This window comes from Oncorhynchus keta, chromosome 15, assembly GCF_023373465.1.
Source record: "Oncorhynchus keta strain PuntledgeMale-10-30-2019 chromosome 15, Oket_V2, whole genome shotgun sequence".
Lineage (NCBI taxonomy): Eukaryota > Metazoa > Chordata > Actinopteri > Salmoniformes > Salmonidae > Oncorhynchus > Oncorhynchus keta.
The window spans coordinates 13,528,946-13,553,532 of NC_068435.1; the positions used below are offsets into that span (position 1 = coordinate 13,528,946).

General features: G+C 43.6%; 2 protein-coding genes across 4 annotated transcripts in view; both read left to right on the forward strand.

Moving 5' to 3' along the window:
• The window catches only part of LOC118394437 (F-box-like/WD repeat-containing protein TBL1XR1), a 69,001-nt gene extending 56,903 nt beyond the window's left edge, over nt 1-12,098 (forward strand). For 2 of the 3 annotated variants that reach the window (XM_035787631.2, XM_035787630.2), the window contains 4 exons: nt 5,883-6,010; nt 6,365-6,530; nt 6,851-6,952; nt 9,524-12,098. In XM_035787631.2, coding sequence (XP_035643524.2) covers nt 5,883-6,010; nt 6,365-6,530; nt 6,851-6,952; nt 9,524-9,550 — 423 coding nt within the window. In that variant the 3' untranslated portion in view covers nt 9,551-12,098. The remainder of the gene's footprint in view (nt 1-5,882; nt 6,011-6,364; nt 6,531-6,850; nt 6,953-9,523) is intronic. The other variant, XR_004827769.2, reaches the window with a different exon arrangement.
• A 1,874-nt stretch (nt 12,099-13,972) lies between these two features.
• Nucleotides 13,973-24,587, forward strand: part of LOC118394438 (lactosylceramide 1,3-N-acetyl-beta-D-glucosaminyltransferase A-like) — a 33,421-nt gene continuing 22,806 nt past the window's right edge. The window contains exon 1 of the mRNA XM_035787633.2: nt 13,973-14,229. The gene's annotated coding sequence lies outside the window, so the exon portion shown is untranslated. The remainder of the gene's footprint in view (nt 14,230-24,587) is intronic.

Below are 24,587 nucleotides of genomic sequence, written 5' to 3' on the forward strand. Positions count from 1 at the left end.
CACCTCTCTCACACACACACGCACACACCTCTCTCACACACACACACACACACACCTCTCTCTCGCACACACACACACACACCTCTCTCTCTCACACACACACACACACACCTCTCTCACACACACACACACACACACACACACACCTCTCTCTCACACACGCACACACACCTCTCTCACACACGCACACACACCTCTCTCACACACACACGCACACACTCTCTCTCACACACACGCACACACACCTCTCTCTCACACACACACTTCTCTCTCACACACACGCACACACATCTCTCTCTCACGCACGCACACACACACCTCTCGCTCGCACACGCGCACACACACACTGCTCGCGCACACACACCTCTCTCACACACACACGCACACACACCTCTCTCTCACACACGCACACACACCTCTCTCACACACACGCACACACACACCTCTCTCACACACACACACACCTCTCACGCACGTGCACACACACCTCACACCTCTCTCACACACACACACACACACCTCTCTCACACACACGCACACACACCTCTCTCTCGCACACACATCTCTCTCTCACACACACGCACACACACCTCTCTCTCTCACACACACGCACACACCTCTCTCTCACACACACACACGCACACACACCTCTCTCTCACACACACACGCACACACACCTCTCTCACACGCACACACACTCTCTCACACACCTCTCTCTCACACGCACACACCTCTCTCTCTCTCACACACACACGCGCACACACCTCTCTCTCTCACACACACACGCACGCACGCACACACACCTCTCTCTCTCACACACACACACACGCACACACACCTCTCTCTCTCTCACACACATGCACACACCTCTCTCTCACGCACACACCTCTCTCTCTCACACACACACGCACACACACTCTCTCACACACACACACGCACACACCTCTCACACACACACACACCTCTCACACACACACACACTCGCACACACACACCTCTCTCGCACTCGCACACACACCTCTCTCGCACACACACACACCTCACACACACACACCTCGCACACACACACCTCTCTCGCACACGCGCACAAACACCTCTCTCGCGCACACACACCTCTCACACACACACACACACACCTCTCACACACACACACACCTCACACACACACACACACCTCTCACACACACACTCGCACACACACACCTCTCTCGCACTCGCACACACACACACACCTCTCTCGCACACGCACCTCTCTCACGCACCTCTCTCACGCACACGCACCACTCTCACGCACACGCACCTCTCGCGCACACGCACCTCTCACGCACACGCACCTCTCACGCACACGCACCTCTCTCACGCACACGCACCTCTCTCACGCACACGCACCTCTCTCACGCACACGCACCTCTCTCACGCACACGCACCTCTCTCACGCACACGCACCTCTCTCACGCACACGCGCCTCTCTCACGCACACGCACCTCTCTCGCACACACACACACTCACACACACACACTCACACACACACACACACCTCTCACACACACACACCTCTCACACACACACACCTCTCTCGCACACACACACACACACATCTCTCGCACACGCACACACACCTCTCTCGCACACGCACACACACCTCTCTCGCACGCACACACACACCTCTCTCGCACACGCACACACACACACCTCTCACACACACCTCTCTCGCTCGCACACACACACACACATCTCTCGCACACACACCTCTCTCGCACACGCACACACACCTCTCTCGCACACACACACACACCTCTCTCGCACACACACACACACACCTCTCGCACACACACACACACACCTCTCACACACACTCGCACCTCTCACACACACTCTCACACACACCTCTCACACACGCACACACACACACCTCTCACACACGCACACACACACCCCTCTCACGCACACACACACCTCTCACACGCACACACACACCTCACACACGCACACACACACCTCTCACACACGCCCACACACCTCTCACACACGCACACACACCTCTCACACCACACACACACACACACACACACACACACACACACACACACACACACACACACACACACACACACCTCTCACACACACACACCACACTCACACACCTCTCACACACACACACACACACACACACACACACACACACACACACACACCTCTCACACACACACCTCTCTCATACACAGCTCAGAACAAGCTTCCTGACATCTTCCTAAATGAAAGTGACCTCTAGCTACTGTACTGGTAAATCTGTATTTCGTGGAGTAAGAACAGAGTAGTGTTATTGGGGACCGTTGGTCGTAGTTTATAGGCCGGATCTACAACCTCTTCTTCCTGAGTCGGTCCTATGATGCTACATAATGTCTCTGTCGATCCCATGGTGCTACATAATGTTTGTCTCTCCTTCCTGAGTCGATCCCATGGTGCTACATAATGTCTCTCTCTCTCCTTCCTGAGTCGATCCCATGGTGCTACATAATGTCTCTCTCTCTCCTTCCTGAGTCGATCCCATGGTGCTACATAATGTCTCTCTCTCTCCTTCCTGAGTCGATCCCATGGTGCTACATAATGTCTCTCTCTCCTTCCTGAGTCGATCCCCATGGTGCTACATAATGTCTCTCTCCTTCCTGAGTCGATCCCATGGTGCTACATAATGTCTCTCTCTCCTTCCTGAGTCGATCCCCGTCCTACATAATGTCTCTCTCTCCTTCCTGAGTCGATCCATGGTGCTACATAATGTCTCTCTCTCTCCTTCCTGAGTCGATCCCATGGTGCTACATAATGTCTCTGTCTTTCTGAGTCGATCCCTCTTTCTTCCTGAGTCGATCCCATGGTGCTACATAATGTTTCTCTCTTTCCTGAGTCGATCCCATGGTGCTACATAATGTTTCTCTCTTTCCTAATCCCATGGTGTCATAATGTTTCTCTCTTTCCTGAGTCGATCCCATGGTGCTACATAATGTCTGTCTCTTTCCTGAGTCGATCCCATGGTGCTACATAATGTTTGTCTCTCTTTCCTGAGTCGATCCCATGGTGCTACATAATGTTTGTCTCTCTTTCCTGAGTCGATCCCATGGTGCTACATAATGTTTGTCTCTCCTTCCTGAGTCGATCCCATGGTGCTACATAATGTTTGTCTCTCTTTCCTGAGTCGATCCCGTGGTGCTACATAATCTCTCTGTCGATCCCATGGTGCTACATAATGTCTCTCTCTCCTTCCTGAGTCGATCCCATGGTGCTACATAATGTCTCTCTCTCCTTCCTGAGTCGATCCCATGGTGCTACATAATGTCTCTCTCTCCTTCCTGAGTCGATCCCATGGTGCTACATAATGTCTCTCTCTCCTTCCTGAGTCGATCCCATGGTGCTACATAATGTCTCTCTCTCCTTCCTGAGTCGATCCCATGGTGCTACATAATGTCTCTCTCTCCTTCCTGAGTCGATCCCATGGTGCTACATAATGTCTCTCTCTCCTTCCTGAGTCGATCCCATGGTGCTACATAATGTCTCTCTCTCCTTCCTGAGTCGATCCCATGGTGCTACATAATGTCTCTCTCTCTCCTTCCTGAGTCGATCCCATGGTGCTACATAATGTCTCTCTCTCCTTCCTGAGTCGATCCCATGGTGCTACATAATGTCTCTCTCTCCTTCCTGAGTCGATCACATGGTGCTACATAATGTCTCTCTCTCCTTCCTGAGTTGATCCCATGGTGCTACATAATGTCTCTCTCTCCTTCCTGAGTCGATCCCATGGTGCTACATAATGTCTCTCTCTCCTTCCTGAGTCGATCCCATGGTGCTACATAATGTCTCTCTCTCCTTCCTGAGTCGATCCCATGGTGCTACATAATGTCTCTCTCTCTCTTTCCTGAGTCGATCCCATGGTGCTACATAATGTCTCTCTCTCCTTCCTGAGTCGATCCCATGGTGCTACATAATGTTTCTCTCTCTTTCCTGAGTCGATCCCATGGTGCTACATAATGTTTGTCTCTCTTTCCTGAGTCGATCCCTGGTGCTACATAATCTCTCTGTCGATCCCATGGTTCTACATAATGTCTCTCTCTCCTTCCTGAGTCGATCCCATGGTGCTACATAATGTCTCTCTCTCCTTCCTGAGTCGATCCCATGGTGCTACATAATGTCTCTGTCTCTCCTTCCTGAGTTGATTCCATGGTGCTACATAATGTCTCTGTCGATCCCATGGTGCTACATAATGTCTCTCTCTCCTTCCTGAGTCGATCCCATGGTGCTACATAATGTCTCTCTCTCCTTCCTGAGTCGATCACATGGTGCTACATAATGTCTCTCTCTCCTTCCTGAGTTGATTCCATGGTGCTACATAATGTCTCTCTCTCTCCTTCCTGAGTCGATCCCATGGTGCTACATAATGTCATAATGTCTCTCTCTCCTTCCTGAGTCGATCCCATGGTGCTACATAATGTCTCTCTCCTTCCTGAGTCGATCCCATGGTGCTACATAATGTTTGTCTCTCCTTCCTGAGTCGATCCCATGGTGCTACATAATGTCTCTCTCTCTCCTTCCTGAGTTGATCCCATGGTGCTACATAATGTCTCTCTCTCCTTCCTGAGTCGATCACATGGTGCTACATAATGTCTCTCTCTCCTTCCTGAGTTGATCCCATGGTGCTACATAATGTCTCTCTCTCCTTCCTGAGTCGATCCCATGGTGCTACATAATGTCTCTCTCCTTCCTGAGTCGATCCCATGGTGCTACATAATGTCTCTCTCTCCTTCCTGAGTCGATCCCATGGTGCTACATAATGTCTCTCTCTCCTTCCTGAGTTGATTCCATGGTGCTACATAATGTCTCTGTCGATCCCATGGTGCTACATAATGTCTCTCTCTCTTTCCTGAGTCGGTCCCATGGTGCTACATAATGTCTCTCTCTCTCCTTCCTGAGTCGATCCCATGGTGCTACATAATGTCTCTCTCTCTCCTTCCTGAGTCGATCCCATGGTGCTACATAATGTCTCTCTCTCTCCTTCCTGAGTCGATCCCATGGTGCTACATAATGTCTCTCTCTCCTTCCTGAGTTGATTCCATGGTGCTACATAATGTCTTCTGTCGATCCCATGGTGCTACATAATGTCTCTCTCTTTCCTGAGTCGATCCCATGGTGCTACATAATGTCTCTCTCTCCTTCCTGAGTCGATCCCATGGTGCTACATAATGTCTCTCTCCTTCCTGAGTTGATTCCATGGTGCTACATAATGTCTCCTTCCTGATCCCATGGTGCTACATAATGTCTCTCTCTCCTTCCTGAGTCGATCCCATGGTGCTACATAATGTCTCTCTCTCTCCTTCCTGAGTCGATCCCATGGTGCTACATAATGTCTCTCTCTCTCCTTCCTGAGTCGATCCCATGGTGCTACATAATGTCTCTCTCTCCTTCCTGAGTCGATCCCATGGTGCTACATAATGTCTCTCTCTCTCCTTCCTGAGTCGATCCCATGGTGCTACATAATGTCTCTGTCTCTCCTTCCTGAGTCGATCCCATGGTGCTACATAATGTCTCTCTCTCTCCTTCCTGAGTCGATCCCGTGGCGCTACATAATGTCTCTGTCGATCCAGTGGCGCTACACAATGTCTCTGTCGATCCCGTGGCGCTACATAATGTCTCTGTCGATCCCGTGGCGCTACATAATGTCTCTGTCGATCCCGTGGCGCTACACAATGTCTCTGTCGATCCCGTGGCGCTACATAATGTCTCTGTCGATCCCGTGGCGCTACATAATGTCTCTGTCGATCCCGTGGCGCTACATAATGTCTCTGTCGATCCCGTGGTGCAACATTATGTCTGTCTCTCTCCCGTCTGTCTCTCAGATTTGGAGTATGAAGCAGGACTCGTGTGTCCACGACCTGCAGGCCCACAGTAAGGAGATCTACACCATCAAGTGGAGTCCCACGGGGCCCGGGACCAACAACCCCAATGCCAACCTGATGCTGGCCAGGTAATAAAAGATGGTGAAACACTCCAACTCCCAGCATTCCTCTGTTTTTTTGTGTTTTTTTTTATCATAAGAGGTTATGTATCATAAAAAACATTTAGGATCTGTACGTGATGTATGGAGTCATGTGTTCATCTCTATCTGTGACATTCTGTTTCCCCCAGCTGAAGAAAAAAAAAATAGCCCAGGATCGTCACTGTAATCAAATATAAGTGAATAGATCTTCTGTCCTTCTCTCTGCCTTTTACCCTCCTAAACAGCTCCAGGGGCGCTGCACCATGCTCCCTCCAAATGGGTGGTGTCTGGGTCGTTAGGAGCAGAAGATGGATACTAAAGTACTGTTCTTCTTCTCCCCAGCGCGTCGTTTGACTCGACGGTGCGTCTATGGGATGTGGAGCGAGGCGTGTGCATCCACACACTCACCCGCCACCAGGAGCCCGTCTACAGTGTGGCCTTCAGCCCCGACGGGCGCCACCTTGCCAGCGGCTCCTTCGACAAGTGTGTCCACATCTGGAACACACAGGTACGGGACAGTCGCTGACGTCACTCGTACATCATTCACATCTCAAGCCCGACCGTTTCTTGTAGGGCTGGTCTGGTGGTCGACAAATGGGTTTGAATATTTAGGCCTGAATCTGGGTGCCTGACTGACGTATATGATGCATTGATTTCAATGGGTGATTTGTGAAAATTTGAGTTCTACATGTAAATCTGGAGCTCAGCCCTTAGTGGGATGTGTGTAATAATGTAATAATGATTGAAATTGAGTTGCCCCAAATCCATTTGTTCCTGGTCAATGTTGGCTGATTCCACCCCTATCCCTCTGTCTGTCCCTCTGTCCAGACGGGTGCTTTAGTCCATAGCTATAGGGGAACGGGGGGCATCTTCGAGGTGTGCTGGAACGCCACGGGCGACAAGGTGGGAGCCAGTGCATCAGACGGATCGGTAAGTCTCACTAGCTGCCTCTTAATGGACACAGCCAGGAATTATTTCCTGGTGTCCGGAGGAGCTGAGATGGAATAACGTCAGACCCCAGTTAAAAGCTTTATCTAGGGCCCAAGGTGTTTCCTGCTCACGTCTCGTGGTCCGGGTAAACGCCTGGCTTCATTTACACACACTGTTCACGAGCACCAAGTAGTGACACTTTATATAGATTGTAGTACTGTGCTAATGATCTGTTAGCTACCTGTCCAGTATCTAGCGTCTGTTATATTCATCTGGAGGTCAAAAAGAGCAATGAACAGAATTGTTTACTTGCCAACAGTTGCAGCTGAGGAGTAATGAATCAAATGGCTAGTTTGTCGATGGTCTTGAGCATCTACAGGTCATCTGTAAGGGATTGTTCTAGAAGTTCTACACCATAGTGCCCTCCAAGCTCATCACTAAGCCCAGGAACCTGGGACTGAACACATCCTTCTGCAACTGGATCCTGGACGTTCTGAGGGACCACAGTGGGGGTAGGCAATAACGCATCCGCCACACAGACCCTCAATACGGGGGCCCCTTAGGGGTGCGTGCTCAGTTCCTTCCTGTACTCCCTGTTCACCCACGACTGGCGTGGCCGCGCACGACTCCCAACACCGTTAAGTCTGCTGACGACACATCTACATCAACGGAGCTGTAGTGGAACGGATCGAGAGCTTCAAGTTCCTTGGTGTCCACTATGGAATTATCGTCCACACACAGAAACAGTTGTGAAGAAGGCACGACAATGCCTTTTCCCCATCAGGAGGCTGAAAAGATTTGCCATGGGCTCTCAGATCCTCAGTTATACGGCTGCACCATTGAGAGCATCTTGACTGGCTGCATCACCGCTTGGTATGGCAACTGCTTGGCATCCGAACGCAAGGTGCTACAGTGGGTAGTGCGTATGCCCTAGTACATCACTGTAGCCGAGCTCTCTGCCATCTATGACCTCTATGCCAGGTGGTGTCAGAACAAGGCTTAAAAATGGTCAGACTGTTCTCTCTGTTACCGATACCAGGCGGTGTCAGAACCTGAGGTTCCGCAGATTGAATAATGAAGTGACTTTCTGCAGTGTTTACTGGACCTCTTAGACTAGTAATGGATGTGTGTTTGTCTCATTGTTAAAGGCATAGTTGGTTTCTATGTTAAAGGGATAGTTCAGGATTTTGGTAATGGGGCCATTTATCTACTTCCCCAGAGTCAGATGAACTTATGCATCACCATTTTTATGTCTCTGTGTCAAGTATGAAGGAAGTTAAGAGGTAGATTCGCGAGCCATTGCCAAATAGCCAGATAATGCTAACTAGCATGAGCATAATGACTGGAAGTCTATGGTACCTGCTAGCAGATACCCATAGACTTTCAGTCATTGCGCTAATTCTCGTTGGCAATGGCACGCAAATCTACCTCTTAACCTCTTGCTACGCTAAATGCTAATAGCACTCGTTAAAACTCAAACGTTCATTAAAATACACATGCAGGGTATTGAATTAAAGCTACACTCGTTGAATGCTTTTCGGCGAAAGCATGAGAAGCTATTATCTGATAGCAAGTAACACCCCAAAAGACCTGCAGGGGACGTAAACAAAATAATTAGCAAAGTCGGCGCTACACAAACCGCACAAATAAAATATAAAACATTCATTACCTTTGACCATCTTCTTTGTTGGCACTCCTAGATGTCCCATAATCACTATTGGGTCTTCTTTTCGATTAAATCGGTCCATATATAGCCTAGATATCGATCTATGAAGACTGTGTGATCAACGGGAAAAAATAGCGTCTTATAACGTAACGTCATTTTTTTTCATTAAAAAAGTTGACGATAAACTTTCACAAAACACTTCGAAATACTTTTGTAATGCAACTTTAGGTATTAGTAAACGTTAATAAGCGATCAAATTGATCACGAGGCGATGTGTAATTCTATAGCTGTACGTCTGGAAATAATGTCCGGGTAAATCTCAACCAAAATATCCGGTCGGAGACCTGAAGAAATGGGCTGTCTCTTCTTCGTTTGACCAAGAAACAAAGCCTAGGCAAATGACAAGACTGTTGACATCATGTGGAAGCTGTAGGAATTGCAATCTCGGCTCCAGGTAATTTGCTTTCCCATAGACAATACATGCAAGTGGCGCATTGATATATTTTCCAATTTTCAGTGATCAGATTTTCCTGCGCTTTTCGATGAAACGCACGTTCTGTTATAGTCACAGCCGTGATTTAACCAGTTTTATAAACGTCTGAGTGTTTTCTATCCACACATACTAATCATATGCATATACTATATTCCTGGCATGAGAAGCAGGGCGCTGAAATGTTGCGCGATTTTTAACAGAATGCTCGAAAAAGTAGAGGGTCGACTTAAGAGGTTAACTTCAAACTGCACGCATAGACATAATGTTTCTGACTATGGGAAAGTAGATAACGGCCCTTTTTAAGGCCAGGGGTTTTCCAGGTCTGGTCATGTGGTCAGAAAAAAATATATGGCCCAGCTCATTACATATGACCTTTAACGTCTATCTTTCCTGCTCTCTTTCTCTGTTCCAGGTTTGTGTATTAGATCTGAGGAAATGACGCTCGTTTGGGGAGCCATGGACCGACTACGAATGTGTACATAGCCAAAATGACTGTCCCTGCCTGTCGTCTACACTGCTGTAGTCCCATCAGAAGCCATGGCCTGCCATCACAACCACCACCACAGACGGAGCGCCCAACACCCACATAAACACTTAAACTAACCTCCAGTGAAGGGGGTCTGCCCCCCCCCCACCCCATCAAGTCACTCAGACCCACAGGAGAGAGAACTTACTTTAAAGTTCAGAGAATTTACAAAATCCCAAAGGGGACCCATTGCATACATACCAAAATCTGCTATTTTGTTTACTTTGTTTATTTTTATCCTTTATACCAGAAATTAGACATGTCTTTTTTTCCCTCACGTCGTTGGTGTGTGCATATTGTACATGTCAGCGTGTTTTGTCGTCCTTTTGCCGTAGGTTTGTGTTACATGTCGGGGAAAGAGTGGAGAGGTCAGTAGGCTTTTTGTTTATTTTACCATTTGGTTGTGAAACTGTTTATTGGGAGAAATCCATTCACTTTGGCACTGTACTTTTTTTTTTGTGGCTCAAGAAAACATTGAACAAATCTATATTTCATAAGTTGAAATGGGTTAATTGTAATTGTAATTTTGATGCTTCTTTTTCAGTTTGCCCAAAATTGTTTGTTTCAAAAAAAAATTTTTTTGTCAGAGAGCGTTTCGTGAGGACGAATTCCCAATGTCTCATTTTGCTTGTTTACTTTGAGAAATGGTTTCAGGTGTGAAAACTGTTAGATCTCTGGACTAATGATCATCACCGTTAGCTACTACATAACCCCATCCTGTCATATTTTAAGGACATGTTTAGGTTACAGTGTTATGTAGAAGGAAAGGCTGATCGTCCATCTGTGCCTCCGTGGCTCTTTTAGCCAGAACACAGGAATGGCAGTGCTTTGGGTAGCTCATGAATGAATAGGACACAGGACAACCCCCACGTCAAAGTTAGCCGGGAGTTTTCATACCCGAAATTGGTCAAACATGAGATTTTGTCAACGTTCCAAGACTACTTTTGAGTCGTAACTTCTGACCAACTTTGATTTTGGAGTGAACCATTGTTTCAAGTGTTCTGTTTGAGGACGCACTGCTGCGTCTGCTCTTAGGTCATTGTGGATGATTGATTTTCTACCCAGCACCAACACTTGGGAGACAGGCTGTGTCAAGGCCTGTGCATGGATAGATGGTGCTTATTTCTTTTGTGGTGGTCAGAAGGTGATGTTTTCTAGGCAGGGAGATGAAAAGCGGACCTTGGAACATATGACTTGACGTAACATTCTAACTACATATAATATATATATATATATTATATGTGTGTGACATCACAGGGGATTCTTTTTGTATGGCTCTTGTATGCAAGGTTGGTTTTGAGAAATTCTCCATAACTCTCGAAGACACGCTTGGAAATGTGTTATTCTTATGCATCATGTGGGTCTTTCACCATGAGAAATGGTTCTTTATAAAATACCATTAAACGGTCATAGCTGTAAAAGTGCAGCCCTAAGAATGGGTTTGTTTTAAGTTATTTTCTGCACTTAAGAATAATGCAAAACAGGGACATGTGTTCAAGCAATGGTTGGGGTCATTTCCATTTGGATTCATTCTGGAAGTGAACTCCCAATTCAAGAATTTGAATAAAATATTCATTGAAAATAAATGGCAACTTTTTCCCCCCGTTATTGAATTGGAATTTGAGCACTTTAAATGGCTTTGACCACCAACCCTGGTTGGTACTTCCAGACGCAGGATAATCCTGTTACTTTAATATCTCTCCAGTAGCTGAACGCGTGCAGTCGTTCTGTGAAAAAGCGAGGGACAATAGTAGTTTCTAAACTGTTGACTTGTTGGGTACACATTGGATCCAACCCAACTTCATGGCATTCCAACATACCATCTCTTAGCCCTAGCTAACATCCAGTGGCTTTAAAAACACCCGTGTTTTATTTAACAACAAAGAAATATCCAAAAGCCTCCTTTGCTCAGAAAGAACGTCACTTGTTTTACAAATGCATTTTGTACAGAAGCTAGCTAAGAGTATTTTGAAGTTTGCTTAAAATATAACCAACAGTGAGTGGATCGTACCATGAAGACTATTAGGAAGTCTGACTGTGGAATGGTATTTTATCATTCTTGTTTTAAAATGATCTTTTTACATTGCATTCAAGTGTTTGCTATTTCTTGTTCCTACCTACAGTACTAATTCTATCTTTGCTATGCCTAAAAAGCACTTGAAGGTTTTGTACTCTTTGAAAAACTTTTATAATTCTGATTTATTTGTAGCTATGTACGCAAAAATGAACAAGAACAATAAATCTAAACTTTAATGTGGATGTATCCATAACACCCTGGACCATGTAGGTAAATACCAGTGTGCAGATTTTTTGGGGTTTTGTTTAATTTTGTCTTTGCCCTCACCCGTGTTATTTTCTCTCACTTACACAGATGCTGAGACTCTGCAACCTACGCATCTGACTGTTGTAATATCAATCAGACCTTTGAAACGTCTAGAATAAAACATCTATTTTGATAATAGCCGTGTGGTTTTTCTGTTGACTTGGTTTGTTTCTCACCTAGAGGCCTTTTGGTGTATTGCATGTTTTTTTTTTTAATTGAATCTTTTTAGTTTCTGAAATACACATCCTCTTCAGCCATAGCAGTAGTCTATCCTTGGTCATGGTACATTCGGAAATATTCAGACCCCTCGACTGGGGCGGCAGGGTAGCCTAGTGGTTAGAGCGTTGGACTAGTAACCGAAAGGTTGCAAGTTCATATCCCCGAGCTGACAAGGTACAAATCTATCGTTCTGCCCTTGAACAGGCAGTTAACCCACTATTCCTAGGCCGTCATCGAAAATAATTTGTTCTTAAATGACTTGCCTAGTTAAATAAAGGTTAAATAAAATGTTACAGCCTTTAAAATTTATACAAAAAATAAAAATTACACCCAATACCCCATTTTTGTACTTCTATAAAATAAAAAAAATGGAATCTTACTTTTACATAAGTATTCAGACACTTGACTGAGTACTTTGTTGAAGCACCTTTGGCAGATATTACAACCTTGAGTCTTCCTGGGCATGATGCTACAAGCTTGACACACATGGATTTGGGGAGTTTCTCCCATTCCTCTCTGCAGATCCTCTCAAGCTCTTGTCAGGTTGGATGGGGAGCATCACTGGACAGCTGTTTTCAGGTCTCTCCATAGATGTTCGATTGTGTTCAAGTCCAGCCTCTGGCTGGGCCACAAGAACATTCAGAGATTTGTCCCGAAGCCACTTCTGCATTGTCTTAGATGTGTGCTTAGGGTCATTGTTCTGCTGAAAGGTGAACCTTTGTCCCAGTCTGAGGTCCTGAGTGCTCTGGAGCAGGTTTTCATCGAAGATTGCTCTGTTCATCTTTCCCCCAATCCTGACTAGTCGTCCAGTCCCTGCCATTGAAAAACACCCCCACAGCATGATGCTTCACTGTAGGGATGGTGCCAGGTTTCTTCCAGATGTGACACCTGGAATTTAGGTCAAAGAGTTCAATCTTGATTTTATCAGGTCAGAGTCCTTTAGGTGCCTTTTGGCAAACTCCAAGTGGTCTGTTATGTGGCTGCCGTCTGGCCACCTGATTGGTAGAGTGCTGCAGAGATGGTTGTCCTTCTGGAAGATGATCAATGGAAACAGGATGCACCTGAGCTCAATTTCGAATCTCATAGTGAAGGGTCTGAATGCTTATGTAAATAAGGTTATTTTCTTTATTTTTTCTTTGCTTTGTCATTATGGGGTATTGTGTGTAGATCGATGAGAATGCTTTTTAAATGTAATACATTTAAAATAAAATAAAAGGCTGTAACGTAACAAAATGTGAGAAAAGGGGTCTGAATACTTTCTGAATGCACTGTAGCATCGTCCCTCGAGCACTTTCGGCACAGACAGAAGGAGCCAGATGTCTCACAGGATGTATAAATCTGAAGTATCCGTTTAGAACTTCCACTCACCACCAAATATGGTAATAAGAGGAAGTCCAATGATGGGAAGATGGAGCCAGATGAAACTTGGAGGCTGTTCTGCTAACTTCAACTTTTAATACATTGTAGTCTTGGGAACAGAAAATCTGTTAAAGAGCAGAGTGCTCAAAGTTTTGTAGACTTGACCCTTTGCCAAGGTTTTGAAAAATTGTGTTGTTTAAAAGGCTTGGAAGGGTGAATTGAGTTATTGTGCACACACACTTCAGTTATTGCCTAACGAAAATAAGAAAATACGAAACAAAAATATAAATGCAACCATTTCAAAGATTTTACTGAGTTACAGTTTCAATAAGGAAATCAGTCAATTGAAATAAATTAGGCCCTAATCTATGGATTTCACATGACTGGGAATTCAGATAACTTTTTTTTTTAAAGATAGGGGCGTGGATCAGAAAACCAGTCAGTATCTGGTGTGACCACCATGTATTTGCCTCATGCAGCGCGGCAAATTTCCTTCGCATAGAGTTGATCAGATTGTTGATTGTGGCATGTGGAATGTTGTCTCACTCTTCAATAGCTGTGCGAAGTTGCTGGATATTGGCGGGAACTGGAAAACGCTGTCGTACACATCGATCCAGAGCATCCCATGCTGAAACGTGACCTGATGGTTGCAGATGAATGGCAAGACAATGGGCCTCAGAATCTCATCAAGGTATCTCTATGCATTCAAACTGCCATCGATAAAATGCAATTGTCTTTGTTGTCTGTAGTTTATGCCTGCCCATACCATAACCCCACCGCCACCATGGGGCACTCTGTTCACAACATTGACATCAGCAAACCACTCGTCCACACGAAGCCATACATGTGGTCTGCGCTTGTGAGACCGGTTGGACGTACTGACAAATTCTTTAAAATGCTCCCTCAAAACTTTAAAATTGTGTTGTGTGACAAAACTGAACATTTTAGAGTGGTCTTTTGTTGTCCCCAGCACAAGGTGCACCTGTGTAATGATAATTTTTAATAAGCTTCTTGATATGCCACACCTGTCGGGTGGATGGATGAACTTAGCACTAATAGGGATGTAAACAAAAGCTTACTGTGCCTATGGAACATTTCTGTGATCTTTTATTTCAGCTCATGAAACATGGGAACAACACTTTACATGTTGTGTTATCTGAGTTAGTATTTGCTTTCGGTCTTGTGATGTTTGCATGCTCTGTATCTAGTTGTCCAAACCTAGGCTACAAGTTAGGGAAAGCATGCAGTCCAGTGAGCATCCGATGCTTTTTTTCAATGGCCAGTGACTGCCATCTAGTGGTCAAAAGTACATTGTGCAATTGGGATTTTAAAAGGAATTGCAATTGAGACGACTTTAAACCCCTTCATTGCAAAAGTGTGTTTTATGCAGATATGATTTATGTGAAGTTTTATTTTAAAATGATGATTTTAAAAATATATTTTATCTTAAAAAATGGTCTTGTTTCAAATTTACAGGGGAGGTCCATTCTCCATTTCCTCCCTGCATTGGCCTTCCTTTCCATTACCACAGGAAGTTACTAAATTATACATGCAGATTGCTCATCCTACTGGTTTGGAAATTATACAGCCTAATAAAGACAAAAACATGTATGTTCTACTCAATATATTCCCAAATACATGTATTCTTAAATGTTTTATTTTGTTTTTTAGTCTGTGTGCACTGAACTGACATGCATGATTGTTGACGAGCCCTCTGATGTTCAGATGAAGGGAATTAATTAATCTATAACGCGCACCACAGCAGCGCTCAATTCCGACAGCGGTGTGTAGCCTACTGTAACTGCTGGCAAAGTAATCAGAGGCTGTACTTTTAACTGTGTACCTTTCCAGAGGTACTATTTTTTTGACGTAATGTTGTTTTTATTTAAAAAATCAGACAACCCCACAGTAGCACAGTTTACCTATTTACCTAGTCGGCTTGTTGTGTTCTATGCGAGATAAATATTCCTCTCGAGGCGTGTTAGAGAGCCATAGGAGGGAAATAATTTACTCAGACAAGTAGTCAATGCACAACAATTCTTAATGCGATAGCTGGTAAACACCTTTGAAAGCAGTTTTGGCCTTTGTTTAAAAAAAAGGGGGGGGGGGGGTTTACATTGCTACCACCTTTATTTCTTTAAAAATTCAATTGCACGTGGCATCATTTGACAAATGCCGTTTTTACATCCTGAGTTTCAAGCATGGTTTCGGCACAGCTGCGCAACAGAGCCCTTAAAGAGGCAATGTCACCTTTAAAAGGTCATTACATACCTGGTAATAGAAACCAAAAAAATCTGACAAGTAGCAACAGAAACATTTATTTAATTTCCAATTTCTAATTGATCATGATAACATTTAACACTCAAAATTATTTCAATTTAGATTATCTACTTTTTCTACTGTTAAATGTTATGATATTCTTGCACCCAAAGAGTACTGGGTCGATGATAGTTACACTGGTCCTAGATGGTTGTTCCCTACTGGGTCCAGGATAGTTACACTGGTCCTAGATGGTTGTTCCCTACTGGGTCCAGGATAGTTATACTGCTCCTAGATGGTTGTTCCCTACTGGGTCCAGGATAGTTACACTGGTTCTAGATGGTTGTTCCCTACTGGGTCCAGGATAGTTACACTGGTCCTAGATGGTTGTTCCCTACTGGGTCCAGGATAGTTACACTGGTTCTAGATGGTTGTTCCCTACTGGGTCCAGGATAGTTACACTGGTCCTAGATGGTTGTTCCCTACTGGGTCCAGGATAGTTACACTGGTCCTAGATGGTTGTTCCCTACTGGGTCCAGGATAGTAACACTGGTCCTAGATGGTTGTTCCCTACTGGGTCCAGGATAGTTGCACTGGTCCTAGATGGTTGTTCCCTACTGGGTCCAGGATAGTTACACTGGTCCTAGATGGTGGTTCCCGTCCAGGATAGTTATACTGGTCATAGATGGTTGTTCCCTACTGGGTCCAGGATAGTTACACTGGTCCTAGATGGTTGTTCCCTTCCAATACTGGGTCCAGGATAGTTACACTGGTCCTAGATGGTTGGTCCCGTCCAGGATAGTTATACTGGTCCTAGATGGTGGTTCCCTTCCAATACTGGGTCCAGGATAGTTGCACTGGTCCTAGATGGTTGTTCCCTACTGATAGTTACACTGGTCCTAGATGATTGGTCCCGTCCAGGATAGTTATACTGGTCCTAGATGGTGGTTCCCTTCCAATACTGGGTCCAGGATAGTAACACTAATGCTAGATCGTTGTCTGAGATCAGTGATGGGCAACTGGCGGCCAGCTGTTTTTCTCTTGTTACGTCAGTCACTGATGGGCTAGCTGACTATGTTAGCTTACATTTTTTAGATTGCTAAATTAGTTTAGCGGCCAGCTATCTAAACTTGTTATCATGGTTGAATTACCGGCCAGGGAGGCCCCATAATTTTTTGTCAGTCTCACTCATATTACAGACGGAAAATATTTCTCTCCAACATATGGCAAAATGTGTAGGTTTGAGGGGAAATTAGCTGTAAAACTGCAAAGTCTTCTCACCGTCCCATGGCAAAATGTATATAGTAATAATATGATAATAATAATAACAATCAGGATGTTGTGTCCAATGGGGTGAATGCAGATTTTATAGCCACTTCTTCATCAGTTGGGTTACAGGTGATAATGCTTATTGCTAATAGCACATCTGATAATATAGACCATGCATAGGCTATATCCAATATGTTCAAATAATTTGAGCATAATTTTTATCAGTATGTTATTAGGCCCATTTTTGGAGGTGGTAATTATAGCTTAGATGGTGTCAGCGTGAACTTATTTAAATTAATTTTGTAATATGTCCTTTTAACAAGTCACCAGAACTGAGCTTCTCAGTCCTTCTACTTAAACATTCTCCCGGGGGAGGACCCTGGACCCCCTAATCAAGGGGACTGGAATCAGTCACACTCGTAGTTTAAAACATGCACAAAATGGTCCTCTTTACCAAAAAGCATAATGGTCATGACTTTCTAACAGTACCAGTCAAAAGTTTGGACACCTACTCATTCAAGGGTTTTTTCTTGATTTTTACTATTTTCTACATTGTCAAATAATAGTTAAGACATCAAAACTATGAAATAACACATATGGAATCATGTCGTAACCAAAAGTGTTAAACAAATCAAAATATATTTTCTATTTGAGATGCTTCAAAGTAGCCACCCAAGGCTCCTTGATGACAGCTTTGCACACTATTGGCATTCTCTCAACCAGCTTCATGAGGTAGTCACCTGGAATGCATTTCAATTAACAGGAGTTTCTTGTTAAGTTCATTTGTGGAATTTCTTTCCTTAATGTGTTTGAGCCAATCACTTGTGTTGTGACAAGGTATGGGTGGTATACAGAAGATAGCCCTATTTGGTGAAATACCAAGTCCTGAAGTCACTGTAATCACTATTGGTAAGGTATTGATAATATCATTGACAATATAAACATTAGAATAACGCAAACATAATCAGTTGACTGTTCCTTCATTGAGTGTTGGTAAATCTATCCTACACAGTCATTAATCCAGCTCACATTTCTAAAACACCCCTTTTATCTATGATGGTTGTTGGAACTTTGTTCCTTTTAAACATGTGATCTAATCTTTAACCAAGGTTATGGAATGAAAATGCTTGATGGTGGGTTCACTTAGTTGTCATACAAGCTATTAACAAAGGTGTTGGCACGGAAAAACACTGTAAACATTTTGCTTTTGATTGGGCGCACACACACACACACACACACACACACAGTGGTGTAAAGTACTTAAGTAGTACTATAAAGTATTTTTACTTAAGTACTTTTTTGGGGTATTTGTACTTCACTATTTATATTTTTTACTACTTTTACTTAACTACATTCAATAAGAAAATATTTTACTTTATACCAAAAGTGCTCGTCACATTTTGAATGCTTAGCAGGACAGGAAAATAGCCAAATTCACACACTTATCAACCGAACGTTCCTGGTCATTCCTACTGCCTCTGATCTCGCGGACTCACTAAACACACATGCTTAGTTTGTAAATGATGTCTGAGTGTTGGCATGTGCCCCTTGCTTTCCGTTTTAAAAAACGAGAAAATGGTGCCATCTGGTTCAAAGGATCGTACCCTTTTTTTTCTTTCAATTTTCCCCTAAAATGACATACCCAAATCTAACTGCCTGAAGCTCAGGACCTGAAGCAAGGATATGCATATTCTTGATACCATTTGAAAGGAAACACTTTGAAGTTTGTGGAGATTTTAAATTAATGTAGGATAATATAACACATTAGATCTGGTAAAAGACAATACAAACAAAAAAATCATATTTAAAAAATGTATTTAATTTATCTTTAAAATGCAAGAGAAAGGCCATACTTTCAGATAGCAGTCTAGGTGTAATTTATATTTTGGCCAGCAGACGGCAGCAGTGTGTGCAACGTTTCAGACAGATCCAGTGAAGAATTACATTACTGCACAATTTTGTATCAAGTCTGCCAGGAGTTTACCCAAATGTGTGGAATTGGTCAATTGATACATTTTGAAGTACATAGCTATGGTAATAAAACATTTAAGTTTACACACTCCCAGGAATGTCATACATGATGGATCATTAGATTATACACTAACTTTCCCACTTCTAGACGGCGGGGTGGGTGTGCAGCCAGAGACAGCAGTGGGGTCAAACTGTAGACCCCATTTCCTACATTTGAACATTTTTTTTCAAACAAAACTGCTACATTTAATCTCTGGGACCCTCAGCGGTGAATGTATCAAACCAGTTGCCGTGATAAGTGTTTTGTTGTTGTGCACTCTCCTCAAACAATAGCAAGGCATTTTTTTCACTAATAGCTACTGTTAATTGGACACTGCAGTTTGATTAACAAGAATTCAAGCTTTCTGCCCATATAAGACATGTCTATGTCCCGGGAAGTTGGCTGTTGTATACAACACCATTCTAGTCACATTAGCGCACGTTAGCAACAACTATCCCAGTTTAGGGACACCCATCTCGTACGTAGTGGTTAATAGAAGGAATTTGAAATTATTTATACTTTTACTTTTGATACTTAAGTATATTTTAAACCAAATACTTTTAGACTTACTCAAGTAGATTTTACTGCGTGACTTTTACTTTTACTTGAGTCATTTTCTATTAAGGTATTTTTACTTTTTCTCAAGTATGACAATTGGGTACATTTAGCACCTGGTTTGTCTTACAAGCTATTAACAAAGGTGTGGGCATGGAAACACACGCACGCACAGGCACACCTTTCGCTGTTATCACTCTCACCTTAAGCTTTCTCCAGTATGCTGTGTGTTCAGCTGCATGTCACACAGACTTCCACCTACTGTTTATTTGAATGATAATGCCAGGGAAGCCGGTGTTTGGAGGATATATTGACTGAGACGGGTGTTTCGTCTCGGGCTGGCAAACTGTGTCAATATATCCTCCAAACACCGGCTTCGAGGGCATTATGAATTTACGGCACACAGACTTCCATGTACTATATCCCCTAGAACCAGGCACTAGCATCACCCCTTCATCTCTGTGGCTTGTGAGACCATCAATCGGAGATCGACTTAAGTTCCCATCACAGGATTCTCTGTTGCCGTATTAATCCCTGACTTATAGATTCGTCATTGAATTGAAGTAATATGTTATATCTTGTACCATTGTAGCAAAAGTTAATTTATGTCTGTTAAATTCGTTGACTGAATGTGTTGAATGACTAAATCAACAGTAAATGTAAAATATTTACAATAGCTTTTTCGTCACCTTAGTGAACGCCTGTGTAAATACAGCTCTGCAGTAAAAGCACCCAGTAACTGTTGGAAAACCCAGATTTTTAGGATATATATTTTTATTCACGATTTCTTACTGGAAATAAATTATAGGAAAGTGCAGATTAAAATGGAAATATTCAACTGTAAATGTTACGGATACAGTTATCCTGTGTCTGTGTGTATCCTGTGTGTGTGTTTCTTTTCTCTCCTTCTCCCCTCACAGGTGAAAATCATCACTCCCCAATCAATCATCAATCAGAAGACACAGATCCTCCTATTTCCTGAACTATCACAGTTCCTTCCCCATGGTTTAAAAACCCCATCATTTGTTTGTTCTAGAGCTCAGCTCAATCTCTAGCGCAATCTCTCTGTAAATGCCATGTCTGTAGGTCTCTGTGTTTCACTCTCGCTTTGTGTCTTAAACCTTTCTTTTGTTTAAAGCACTTCATAGCACTTTGTCATCACCTGTGAGTATTATTTTTGGTTATGGTATTTGTTTGTTGCTGGTGGGAAAAGGGGGAAACCAAGACAAGTTGCCCATGGGCATACACTACCCGTAGGTGGACTTTGTTAAATACACTAGTTAGAACTGGGCGGACCACCCACTGTATTTTTGGTTAGTTTAGTTAGCTGTTGTTAAAGTAGGCTAGTCTAGCTTAGGGGTGTGTTTTTGTATACTTATTGTTTCTTTCCTTGAGTCCAGCTCAGCCCCTTTTCCTGCTCCCCCCCATTACCGTGTGTTTATAAATAAACCTAGAGTTTGACGGTAGTTTTCTGTTGTCGTGGTTATTTCGTTCACACTTTTACTTTGTCACAATAATAATTTGCATGAGTTATGTTACGGGTCTCATTACCATCCCCCCTAGACTGTCGGGCCAAAAGGGATTCGTAACAGTAAAACTGTTTTGTTGTGTGTGAGTGTGTATTTCTTGGTTTTCAGTCTTAGTACCTACCATGGCCATTTAAAAAAAAAAGATTCATAGTACATGACAACCAGTCATTGAGTACTCAAACATTTAACGTGCTAATTACATACCCATTCTCAATGTTGATCCAGTGAAACCTGTTAAGGTGGTTGGCAGTAGGGCGTCAATTGAACACATTCATTTAAAGCAAATACAGTGCCTTGCGAAAGTATTCGGCCCCCTTGAACTTTGCGACCTTTTGCCACATTTCAAGCTTCAAACATAAAGATATAAAACTGTATTTTTTTTTGTGAAGAATCAACAAGTGGGACACAATCATGAAGCAGAACGACATTTATTGGATATTTCAAACTTTTTTAACAAATCAAAAACTGAAAAATTGGGCGTGCAAAATTATTCAGCCCCTTTACTTTCAGTGCAGCAAACTCTCTCCAGAAGTTCAGTGAGGATCTCTGAATGATCCAATGTTGACCTAAATGACTAATGATGATAAATACAATCCACCTGTGTGTAATCAAGTCTCCGTATAAATGCACCTGCACTGTGATAGTCTCAGAGGTCCGTTAAAAGCGCAGAGAGCATCATGAAGAACAAGGAACACACCAGGCAGGTCCGAGATACTGTTGTGAAGAAGTTTAAAGCCGGATTTGGATACAAAAAGATTTCCCAAGCTTTAAACATCCCAAGGAGCACTGTGCAAGCGTTAATATTGAAATGGAAGGAGTATCAGACCACTGCAAATCTACCAACAACTGGCCGTCCCTCTAAACTTTCAGCTCATACAAGGAGAAGACTGATCAGAGATGCAGACAAGAGGCCCATGATCACTCTGGATGAACTGCAGAGATCTACAGCTGAGGTGGGACACTGTCCATAGGACAACAATCAGTCATATATTGCACAAATCTGGCCTTTATGGAAGAGTGGCAAGAAGAAAGCCATTTCTTAAAGATATCCATAAAAAGTGTTGTTTAAAGTTTGCCACAAGCAACCTGGGAGACACACCAAACATGTGGAAGAAGGTGCTCTGGTCAGATGAAACCAAAATTGGCAACAATGCAAAACGTTATGTTTGGCGTAAAAGCAACACAGCTCATCACCCTGAACACACCATCCCCACTGTAAAACATGGTGGTGGCAGCATCATTGTTTGGGCCTGCTTTTCTTCAGCAGGGACAGGGAAGATGGTTAAAATTGATGGGAAGATGGATGGAGCCAAATACAGGACCATTCTGGAAGAGAACCTGATGGAGTCTGCAAAAGACCTGAGACTGGGACGGAGATTTGTCTTCCAACAAGACAATGATCCAAAACATAAAGCAAAATCTACAATTGAATGGTTCAAAAATAAACATATCCAGGTGTTAGAATGGCCAAGTCAAAGTCCAGACCTGAATCCAATCGAGAATCTGTGGAAAGAACTGAAAACTGCTGTTCACAAATGCTCTCCATCCAACCTCACTGAGCTCGAGCTGTTTTGCAAGGAGGAATGGGAAAAAATGTCAGTCTCTCGATGTGCAAAACTGACAGACATACATAAAGCGACTTACAGCTGTAATTGCAGCAAAAGGTGGGGCTACAAAGTATTAACTTAAGGGGGCTGAATAATTTTGCACGCCCAATTTTTCAGTTTTTGATTTGTTAAAAAAGTTTGAAATATCCAATAAATGTCGTTCCACTTCATGATTGTGTCCCACTTGTTGTTGATTCTTCACAAATACAGTTTTATATCTTTATGTTTGAAGCCTGAAATGTGGCAAAAGGTCGCAAAGTTCAAGGGGGCCGAATACTTTCGCAAGGCACTGTACCTCAAGTTGGCTAAGGAGGCACATGCACATTCTCCATGCCCAATTGCCTATACAGCACAATAAAACTAGTTGTGGAGTAATGCAGTAGCCTAGTGTATCAATGAGCAGAACATTGGAATGTCAATGTTGACAATAGCTCAAACTTAATCATGATAAACACACCCGTTTTCCAAACTGTCCGTCCAATGACACCAGTGGATGGGTGCAACGGCAATAAATCAATGGAAGGTATAGACACCATGATGATGTCAATGTGGACGGTAATCTCAAGTCGGGTGTGAAGCAGACAATCCCTGAGAGAAATCCATTGCTGCACGGTCACTACCATGACGTCATATCTACTGCATCACGAGGCACTAGTCCCAAATGGAACCCTATATGGGCCCTGGTCAAAAAGAGGTGCACTATATAAGGAATAGAGTGCCATTTGGGATGCTGACACAGTCTCTGATCTGATCTCAGACCAGATTGAATGGATTCTTAGCAGCTCCCGTGGGAAAGCAATGTGTCTGTTCCTCTCTCTAACTCCATCTAACTATATCGGCAGAATGACTTATCCTATCAAGGCTAATTTAAATGGTGACCTACAGTGCATTCGGGAATTATTCAGACCCTTACTCTAAAATGGATTAAATTGTTTTCACCCCCCTCATCAATCTACACTCAATGGCCCATAATGACTAAACAAAAACAGGTTTGTATTTTTGTTTTGCAAATGTATTAAAAATACGAGACTGAAATATCACATTTATTCAGACCCTTTAATCAGTACTTTGTTGAATCATTGTTGGCAGCAATTACAGCCTCAAATCTTCTTGGGTATGATGCTACAAGCTTGGCACACCTGTATTTGGAGAGTTCCTCCCATTCTACTCTGCAGATCCTCTCAAGCTCTGTCAGGTTGGATGGGGAGCGTTGCTGCACAGCTATTTTCAGGTCTCCCCAGAGATGTTCAATCGGGTTCAAGTCCAGGCTCTGGCTGGGCCACTCAAGGACATTCAGAGACTTGTCCCGAAGGCACACCTGCGTTGTCTTGGATGTGTGCTTAGGGTCATTGTCCTGTTGGAACGTGAACCTTTGCCCCAGTGAGGTCCTGAGCGCTCTGGAGCAGGTTTTCATCAAGGACCTCTCTGTACTTTGCTCCATTAATATTTTCCTCAATCCTGACTAGTCTCCCAGTCCCTGTTGCTGAAAAACATCCCCACAGCATGATGCTGCCACCACCATACTTCACCGTAGAGATGGTTTTCATTGTCTGAGTGTTCTTTAGGTGCCTTTTGGCAAACTCCAAGTGAGCTGTCATGTGCCTTCTACTGAGGAGGGGTTTCCGTCTGGCCACTCTACCATAAAGACCTGATTGGTGGAGTGCTGCAGAGATCTGGAAGGTTCTCCCATCTCCAAGGAGGAACTCTAGATCTCTGGCAGAGTGACCATTGGGTTCTTGTCCACCTCCCTGACCAAGGCCCTTCTCCCCCGATTGCTCAGTTTGGCCGGGCGGCCAGCCCTAGGAAGAATCTTGGTGGT